Here is a 10,136-nt window from a genome sequence, read left to right as displayed (position 1 = left end):
TTGACGGATGTTTTCGGCGGCGCATCAGCGAAGTCACGTGGTTTTATTGCATATTTCGTGGCCTTCCTTCAAACGCAAAAAAAAGAAATCACCATGCAGCCTGTATACGCTGCGAAAAAAATTGGATCAGCCGTTTCTGAACCTAAACGTTGGGAAGCGCACTTGGTCCTAAGGTGAATATTAAAAACTTTTAGCAGTTGATCTCAGTTAACTAAGCGGAATATAAAAAAATATCTTGAGGAACGCAACATGACGGCAACCCACATATCTTTGGTTTCACCAACACTTCATTTGGGCCTAGTTGGTACATTGGTTTCACGCATTTTAAAATCCTCGGTTGAAGTTACGTGAAACGTTCTGTAAATCTGGTTATCCGGCCGTCACTTTCTGAGCACTTTCGTCAAAATAGGGCGATTTCAGAACTCCTAGTGCAGGTAGGACAATAAAGAAGGCGTCCACATTAAGCTTGGAATGAAAAAGAAGCCCTAGGTTAACGTAGAGCTATCTACGAAACAGTAATAATGCGTAATCCAAGATCGCTCGTATGCTTTGCATTGGGTACGCGTTAACGAATCCCGAGTCTTCCATTGCTACGTCCCTCAAAATCAGATTGTGGTCCTGGCGCGTAAAACTTGAGGATTTATTTATTTTAATTTGTCGAACAAATTATTCTACATTTCCAACTTTAAAATTTCAGCGTGAAGTAAAAAAAAGAATACTTGTATGAATGAATCGCTTGTAGATAACGTGAAATCCGAATCGGTATGAAAGAAATGAAGTGCGCGAGAATAAAGTATCGCACATCGGTTTTCATTGTAGCGCTTTTCTTTATTTTTTTCAATTTCCCAGGAAAGAACCACTGCCCGAGCCACAGCCGCGCTCGAGAAACCGAAACTGAAACCGGTCTAGCGGAGGCGGACAACCCTGTATTTAAAGGCTCTTTCGGATTCCGTGAAGTGCCGACAGGCGGAGCGAGGCGTGTGCCGCGGAGCGCTGGTCGGATGAAGGCGTCCCTCCGTCCGCAAAACATCCGCTAGGCGGCTAGGCCTCTTAGTAGCGCGGTTGAAATATCAAGAAGCGGCAATGGTGACTGAATAGTTTGCTGGTTGTGCGTGTGCTGTGTGTTGCTTATGGTCGCAAGTGGAGGGCGGAGGCGGATACTCGATTCCTAGGTGGAAGCACGCCATCGCAGCCCACTGCTCGCCCGGGGAACTTTCGTGGACCGTCTTACACGGATTATCATCTACGCCTAGTCGGAGGAATGTGGAAAGCGACGCTTGTTATCCTACTACTGCTCGCCGTCAATGGAGTACTACTCGCAGCCGAAAAGGTACTGTGCCCGACAATTGGACGCTTCCTCTGAGCTGTCGCTTCGCAAATTGGCGTGTCGCGGCAGCCTCCCTTTCACGGTAGCGTCGGCTACTTTCGACCGAAGCCGGGTCGCGCTTACTGGAGAGCAACAGCTGCGCTTGGCGCAGTTTCTTTCTCTAATGCTTTGCCAAGGTTAGTGACCGAAGCAAGGCAGCCGGGGTTCACGCGCGCGCGAGACAAAGTCGTGAAGTTTTACCAGTGTGCCTTCTTGCCTTGACAGGCGATGCTGCTTCGGGTTCTCGAGCGTTCTCAAAGCAGAAACCGGAGGTTGTTTAGCTGTTCCCGTGAGCCGCGCTGGACACTCGAAAAAGCTACTGCCGGTAGCTTCGGGGCGTTATCAGACGCACTTCGTGCTAGCAGTCATTCCGTTGTGGCACTGTGCCGCCGCTGATAAGCGAGCCGAGCAGTTTTCTGTCGAGTTTTGCGGCGCTTTGGCTTCCCGTTCGACACACCCTTCGAGAGTCGTCGTTCTGTCTCACGCCTCCCTCCCTTGAAGGGCCGCGACGAACGGGGATTGCTAGTTTGGGTTGGCGTCCTACCGGCGGCAACGCGTTGCTAGCCGTCGCAACGTAGCGTGTTTGTTGTGCGGCCGCGAAAGGGCGTCGTTTTCGGTTATGTTAGAGTGCTGTCCATGACCGCGTAGTTCGTGACAGTCGCCGCGCAACTTATGACTTCCTCATTTATGTAACCCGGCTTTGTTCGAGTCATTACGTTAACCTGAACTCCGCTGCCTAAGCCTAATGCCTGCTTTGCTATCGATTTGAATAAGCCGAGCGCCCTTGTTTTCACTGCACACGTTTGCATGATTTGTTCTCAAGCACCGGGCGTTTCACTGAGTATTATCTAAACATTGTACGGCGCATCTGTGATGCAGCCGAGGGCTCTGAATGCGATAACGGCGCCCCCGGTTGCGTTGTCGCAATGAGCTGTCATATCCTTCTGCTGCTGTACTACACACGCCGGTGTTTGCTTTCTAACGGCACACGCTGTTCGCGGGTTGTTCGTGCTCCACGTAAAAAGGCACCACCGCACATGGACGCCATGTGTGCCGCCGGGAATCGTCGTGCCGGGTAGTTCGGTGCATCGCTTGCGCGCGTGCAGCAAGCCGGTCCTGCGAGGGCGGAGCAGTTCGACCACGCTGTATTCCGGCCCGGCCCTAAATGGAGCGGTCGCCTTCTGAACTGATCAAATTGGGTGCACTGGGTCGCCGCACAGCTTAACGGTAGCTATCGGTTACCTGTCGGCTTGTCGCTTCTTCCCGTCTTTGGGTGGTTCCTACTTCACGCCTGGCGGTACTTGGGCCATAATCCTATTACCTTCTCTCGAGCCTGCTTGGCTAGGTGACTGCCGACAGGCGCGTCGGACTTAGCGCTAGCTTGCCTCGTATATCCTTTGTTGGCATTTGGCTTATGTCCGCCTTTCCTTTTTTTTTTCTTTGTCCGCGCTGGTAAGCTGTGCTTTCTCTAAAAGACGAGCATAGCAGTAGCAGACGCAAGCTTGGACGCGAGTGGCACTATTGTCACTTAAACGACAGACCAACTTTCATTTCACTTTAAGAAATCAGGCCTGGCAATATCGAAAGCTGTGCTGCTAGTTGTGGTGCTAGAGCATGATCCAGACGGTTTTTGCGCCTCTTTTGACATGGGTGCCTGTACAACACAAATGAGCAATATCGGAGCTCAACGGTAGGATCTTATACGGGTGTCGCACAGCGCACTTTTTATCGTGATTTAACCCGATCCAGATCGAAGCTCTCAATCGAGATTGGTTCCTTTGCGCAAAGGAAGCGATCGAGAATTTCGATCCGCATCGGGCATGATCGCGATCGAAAGTGGTCCTGCGACACCAGTATTACCCATGCTTGTTTTTTGGCAGTTCTATCCGCTTTGGTCTTACTGTTCTTGAACTTTAATGAAAGCACAGGTTACTCAGGCGCATGGCAATGATATTCAAATCGAGCAGTTTCACTTAAAACGGGGTTCACTCGTTATCATCGCCCATTGACGTTCATATGGATCCAGGTGGTATAATACTGCGAGGTCTGTCCAATTGTTGAAAATGCTGCATTCAATTTTTTTCTTTCTGCCAAGATTTACACGAATGACGAACATAGACATTATTTCTTAGTCGCCGTTGTGCCCCTCAGTGAACTAATTTCAAACACTTCTTTTATTTGTGGACTTCGGAACAAATCTTGCAATTGGGGAATTAAACCCAATTAGTGGTGTTTGCATATATGAACTTGACAGAAATCTTGAGATCGGCACCGGTTTTGAGCCATCCCGTTCTCAAACTTTCGGTGAAATGCTGCGTAGCGTTCTACGCATCACTTTTCCACAAAACATTCTTTGAAATTAATGAAAGCAGCATTCCGGGCAAGTTGGTAATCTATTATGCAAGTAATTCTTCGAGCACTGCGGGTGAAAACACGGTTTACTCGGCGATCTTGGAAAGGGGAATATATCTATAAACCGACGGTAGTCTTATCCCTGAATATCGGTATTATTTGTCGCAAGGCACTCGAAAAAACTGGCTCTTCAACCAACTCGGCGTTTTCATTCGCCGTATCACCGTGATGGTGCGTTCACAACGTGCCATGTACGGACCAGCGCTGTACATTGCCTGGGATGCTTACATAAAAAGAAAAAGCGTGAGGGTTTACCCTCTCGCAATCACTCCCAAACGTCTCCAACAATTTTTCTTCTTTTTTTCATCGTTAGCAAAGTCGTAGGGAGAAGCGGCACAAAGATTTTTTTTCAGGTCTGGGCCAACACTAGCTTATCGCCTTCCAATTAACTGAACGCATAATCCGGGTCGTCCGCCCGTTCCTCATTGACATGGGACAGAAAGGAACCTCTCAAAAGTGATTACAGTGCGTGCAGATATATTTCAGCCACTCGGTCGAATTCTTTTCTTTTTACGTTTCCAAAACGTCAACTGACTTTGGTTCTCTGGAGTGTCGTGCCTTTGCCCTTCACATCGTGGCGTTAATTGGATTACGGCCTCCACTAAGTGCCGAGCGCGCCTCGGCTCGCGATACTAGCGCACTATTTATATGAAGGCCTGCACTTAGCGGTGCTCTTCAGAGAGCAAGGCCGGGTTGGTCTTGCTGTAGGCGTTCCCAGTAAATGGTAATCTCTCGGCGAAACGCTGGTCTGGTTGGTCTTTGCGCGGCCTCTATATCAGCCGGCAGTGTGGCGCATCCTTGGGTAGACGCACCGAACAAAGTTGGCCGGCCAGTTTCCAACGATGTTGTTGGGACTACACCCCCCCCCCCCCTCCCTGACTCCCCTCTCCCCGTGTCAGTCCGGACGTTCTCATTAAATCTATCGCGCCGAATGAGCCATGGTACTTTTTTTCCTGTCCACCTTTTTATTTTTCACGTCCTCATTTGGACGATTCGAGCCGCCTTATCTGACAGTCCAATCCAATCTAGTTCACGCTCGATCAGTTCCAAGCTCGGCAACGACGAGATTTCTCGTTCGCGGTGTTTTTTTTTTGTCCCGGGGCCGTCGCTCACTCAGTGTTGCCGCCTCTCGTGCTAGCTTTTCCGGGTCCGGCGTTTTAGGCCCATGATTTCCTGCCCGCGTTCATTTGCTTCTCTCCTAACATCTCCAGTAACCACTGATGGCCTTGGCATTCTCCCTCATCAGCGTGTGGGCAGTGTTATCCTGCTTGAGAAAAGCGTAAACGCATACGTAGCGGCTGTTAAGCATGCATTAAAGATGAATAGTATATAAGTTTAGTTTTTAATAGAGTATTCTCTCTATCTTCAAGGTCGCGGTAATAGGTTGATTACAAAAAGGAATGGACGCTAGTTTCGTATATTTTTTAACATTTCGGCGGCGGGGCATGAGTGTGACGCCAAAGTATATTTCCTCTTATTTTAGTCGTTGTGCCTTAATAAATGTTCTTGAAGCTCGCCAAGTTCAGTCCTGGGCTGTATTGTAGGACGCATTGCAGTCCGTTACTATAGATAAGCAGTTAACTATGGGCTTCACTGCGACTACGTGATGCTGTGAACGCGGCGGCGTTGCCACACTTCTCCCCTCATTCCATGCATATGTATACCATGCCCTCCATTTATGGTACGAGCAGCTTATTTATTTTCGTATTGTAGAAGGGCAATTTACTAGTTCAGTTATTTTCTGTCTAACGTCTCTTTAATTTTTATTGCCTTCCACTTTTCAAACCAATTGGCACGCGAACTTACAAGGCTCTCTCCAAAGTCTAGAAATGAGCGCGATTGGCCGATGCGCACGCGTAAACAGCGCCGAAGCAGGACAGTGTACATTTATAGGCGCATTATACTACAGCCGACGAAGCTTTCGGAGCATGGAAGCCGCTCTGCCTTGTGCGTTCTGTTGTCACGTCTCTTTGCGTGGAGGAAAACCAACCGGTTCAACGGCGCGTTCTCGCAAGGGGTTGTTGCCTCTCAACATATCCATTCAGCTGCGAATACCTTAGATTAACCGTTTTAGTTGTGTATTACGCACAAAAAATTTTCGACATTACTCCTTGTTTCTTGGATTCGGCGCACTCCGAAAGCTGTTTTTTTTTTTGCGGATTGATGAAAGCGTATACCGTATGCGTATACCGTCCGCATATATGTAATCGCACCATGCAACTGTCCTGGACTGAGCGTTTCTCGCTGTGCCCCGATTCACTGATCACATCATAGATTCTACACAGGACAGCGCTGCACTGCGAAGTTTCTCGTGTCTGAAATGGCGAATCGCGTCCGGGAGAAACGTGCGTTGCGTTTTGTTCGGGTGCGTTCCTGCTCTGTCCCAACGGGTTACCGCCTAATTCACCCGTTTCCTGACTACTCGCTACGCTGCACAGCATTTCTTAGGGACCACCTAGAAGTCGTCGAGGCGCAATCGGCGTCCCATCAGCCGACCTCGCTCGCGCCGGTAGTTGGTGCTGATGAGTTTCCTGCGTGCTGATCGCTTTCGCGCGGCCCCATCTTTTTTCCCCCACGTGGGTCGGTTACCCTATCCGCATCTGCTGCCCTCGACGATAATGCGCAACGACTAGGTTCGGCGCCGATGCCATGACTGACCTTATCTGTTTGCTTGCTCGCTTACTCGCTCGCTCGCCGTCTTCCCGTCATCGCGTGCATCTTCGTCGCCGCCGGTGTGCTTACGCGTGCGAGATTAGACGTCGCGTACCCCTCCCCTCCCCCCCCCCCCTCCCATTTTCTGTTCGGGCGCGCTTGGCTGATGCGCGCTTCTTACCCCGTTCGTGCGGTCTCTTTCCTGCACCACCCCGATGACGCAATTTCAAACTTTTGGGATTTAGTGGAGAGAGAGAGAGGGGGGGAGAGAGAGAAAATGAAGAGGAAAGGCAGGGAGGTTAACCAGATATGAGTCTCCGGTTTGCTACCCTGCACTGGGGATGGGGGATAGGGGTTAGAAAGATGGCAGAGGAAAACGCAAAAAAAAAAAAAAAAACGAACGCGCACACATGGAGACACGCACACAAAAGGCGTTCCAGTTAAAGTCGTTCACACAGGCCGGTAGATTGCAAGATCTACCGGCCTGGGATTTAGTGGCACTAAATCCCAGGCTTGGGATTTAGTGGAACTTTTTTGATTGCCGAATGCTGTGCTCGGCGTTAGTGGCAAATGCGCAGTTGAGTAGAACGTTCTGTGTGTTTTTTTTTATCGGAAATCGCGTTTAGTCCTCGCTTCTGTGCACACGGTTGAGTTATGCGATAAGCGGTGTGACAGCGTTTGGTGTACTACTTCATGGCAAACCATTGCTTCATTCCCAGCCCGTTTTGCCGACTGCCGGCGTTCGAATTAGGGGCATTTTAGAATTGTATACTACGCTAAAGATTTCGGAAACGTAGAAAGGAAACTTACTGAAGCAATGAGACGAACATTGCCACATTTCTTCAGATAGGCTTGCTTGCTTTCTTTTTTTTAATATTGTAGAATATAACATTTGATTCCAAAGTTCGGCTATTCGAAAAGCCAGTTCACTTCCAATATTACATTCAGTGCTGTCTTGACGTTTGGATTGCACTGGGCGCCTTGCAAATGCACAAATTGTGAAAGACAACTATACCATTCCTTAGATTACAACTGGCACTTGAAAAGGCCGATGGACCTTCCTTGTTACATTTGTTTCCTCAGGCTCCGGTAACTATAATAGCCCTTGATATTCGGTTCTGATGAAACGTTGGAATGATCCCAATATCCATTTTTTTCGAAATGAACTTCCAGCCGTAAAATCGCCAGTCGATTTGTACTCGCACCGAGCGTTCGCGCACGCGTATTTCGGCGCCATTTCTGTCCCGCTGGATGTTTCTTTCGGGCCCGAGCGGGCCCTTTGTTTAAAATGCGACCTAGACTGACCATGCGTCTATATTTTTGGCCCCTGGCCGTTAAAGTTTGGAAACTGCCCCGGTGAGGAGGGGGCTGCTATAGCTACTAGCGGATCTAGCTGCCAATTGCTTGGCGTACAAGTGCCCGTCTCGTTTTATATTTGTTTAGGGTAAATGTGCTGCATTGTTCTGTGGTGTCAGTTTGTCGCTTATTGCTGTTAAACACAAATGAACAAGGCTTCCAAATGCAGCAAAATTTGCATGTCTATAGACTGCACGAAATCCAGTCTTGCATCAAGCGATGGTCTGTTATTGGGAAATACTGCCAAGCGTCGTCGCCACTTATTGTCGTTGCGTCTTTGCTTCGCAATATGTGTGGATACTTCTAATGTACAAGGCTAGTCGGGGTTTCCAGCTTGGTAGCACGTGGTCGTTTAGCTGCGATTACGTTCGGAGCGGGCGCGTTTCACGCGCATCGCGCTATTACAGGCGCGGGGCGCAAAGGTGACTCGTGTTGAACGATCCTACATCGTTATAACCCGTCGTATTCGAGGCAACGTTAAATCCTCGTATTTCCTTGATCGCGACGCGGTCGCTGCCGTGAACTGAAGCGAGTGAAGGTCAATAAAGCTCTGTATGCTGAGCGAATTCACTTACGCGGAAAGTTACTCTGTAATTGCCGGTGAAGCGTCCAACGATGTTGTCGCAGTCTCTTCGCTCGCAGCTTGAAACGCTGCAACACTTGTATCGTTGAAATAGCGGATGTGCGTCAGAGCTAACGTCGGCTCGTTCCTTACGAAGTACTAGAAGTGTAGCCGCAATTAGTCCGGACATATAGCACCGTTTGCGTTTTAAGTCAATCGCTTTTAGATGTTTTAGTTTACGGTGACGCAACTCCCAGGGCGTCTCCTCGCTAGTACGATCTCCCACTATTCCATTAATCTACCAATAGCTATGAGCGAATACAAGGGGATGCTGTTCTGGCCTTTCTCCGCGTTCTTTTCCATTGACTTGGTTTGCAGACACCTGCCTTCTATACGGTGCGGGCAGTGTCGAAAGAACCTCTGCGTGGCGTGTAACTTTACGCACACTTTTTTTTTGTTTTTAGTCTTCGACAACCTTTCTCTCCCGTCGTATTGCTCTGCTTGGAGCACTTCGCAGGCCATAGAACAGGTATGTCCAGAAATCTCCAGGAGCCATCGCTCCAGAGCTGCTGCAAAGACGCGTGAGCTCTAGGGCCTTGCATACCGAGCCTTTTGACTAGAGCTCCCTACTATGAAGATGCAGAAGTTAGGGAAGACCGCCCAATTTGGTAAAAGCTAGCGCGATATATAATTTGAATCGCATCATCGAACAGCCGGCTGCGAGCCGCAGCCATGTATATACTCTAAAAGAGCGGCGTACCACTCGCGAAATGCAGTGCGTCCACACCTGCGCATGCGCGAGCTCGGGTCCCTCTTCTGCCTTCTCTATAGTTTTTCTCGCCGAATACTAACTTGAAATCCGAACGCCGGCACTCATTATTCCGCCGCACCGTTGTAACGGTAGTTGTAACAGACTTTCGATTCCTCCCCCTTTTTTCGACGCTCGGTTTAGTCAACACTGCGGCTTCCCGCTGTTTCGATCGTTCAGTGCAAGTCGAAACAATTCGGCACTGCAGTGCGAAAATAGGCAAGGGATGTTCCATTTCAATTCGTCGCCGCAGCTGACGCCTGAAGCTGGTCGCTTTGAGAGCGCGCGTAAGGGCGCATGTATTTTGTCAAAATAGGGGGTGTGGTCGTGGCGGGCTCTAATGCTGTTCTCCTGGGAACGTCGCTAACACGCGCACACGCACGCGCGCGTACCTGCCCGTCTGTGTTTTACCGTGATTGCGTCATCTTTTTTTTTTCTTAGGTCACTACAACGCCGCATTTTTGATCCCTCTTTCACGACGCAGCCGCCGCGTTCTTCTATTCAGGAAATGCAAAGTGCCTGTTGTTGGGGCCGTTCCTAGGGCGACTACGCAAACCCACGTTTTGTCCAAAGTGATTGCCGTCCCTGTCAAGTCCAACCGCGCCGAAGCCACGGGGAGCGGGGTCAAGCTATCCCGGTGCATGGACGCGTATGAAGGAAAAAAAAAAAAAAGCTCTGTGCAGAGTTGTAGTTTTTCTTGCTCGCAGCGTAAGCGCCCCTGCCCCAGCTTTCGCCGCGATCTGCCAGATGGAGTGAACTTCTGCGACGACTTTTTTCTCTTTTTAATTTTAGTTTTGGTTCTACTGACGCGAACGCAGATTGGCGTGGTCAAAAAAAATTAAAGGAAACCGTGTGCTTTCCACTTCACAATTTATCGAGCCGACAAAATCTGCAGCGCCGCTCCGGAGGATGCGCAGCCGTTGACACGTGACAAAAGTTGTCGCGGCACTGCGCACGCACGAATATTTGTGCGCCGGTGG

The 10,136-nt window shown here is 49.5% G+C and overlaps 1 protein-coding gene across 1 annotated transcript in view; it reads left to right on the top strand.

Moving 5' to 3' along the window:
• The first annotated feature begins 1,020 nt into the window (after nt 1-1,020).
• Nucleotides 1,021-10,136, top strand: part of LOC135904877 (syndecan-like) — a 138,583-nt gene continuing 129,467 nt past the window's right edge. Inside the window, exon 1 of the mRNA XM_065435865.1 lies at nt 1,021-1,330. Coding sequence (XP_065291937.1) covers nt 1,262-1,330 — 69 coding nt within the window. The 5' untranslated portion in view covers nt 1,021-1,261. The remainder of the gene's footprint in view (nt 1,331-10,136) is intronic.

This window comes from Dermacentor albipictus, chromosome 3, assembly GCF_038994185.2.
Source record: "Dermacentor albipictus isolate Rhodes 1998 colony chromosome 3, USDA_Dalb.pri_finalv2, whole genome shotgun sequence".
Taxonomy (NCBI): domain Eukaryota; kingdom Metazoa; phylum Arthropoda; class Arachnida; order Ixodida; family Ixodidae; genus Dermacentor; species Dermacentor albipictus.
This window is presented reverse-complemented; position numbering and strand designations above follow the sequence as displayed.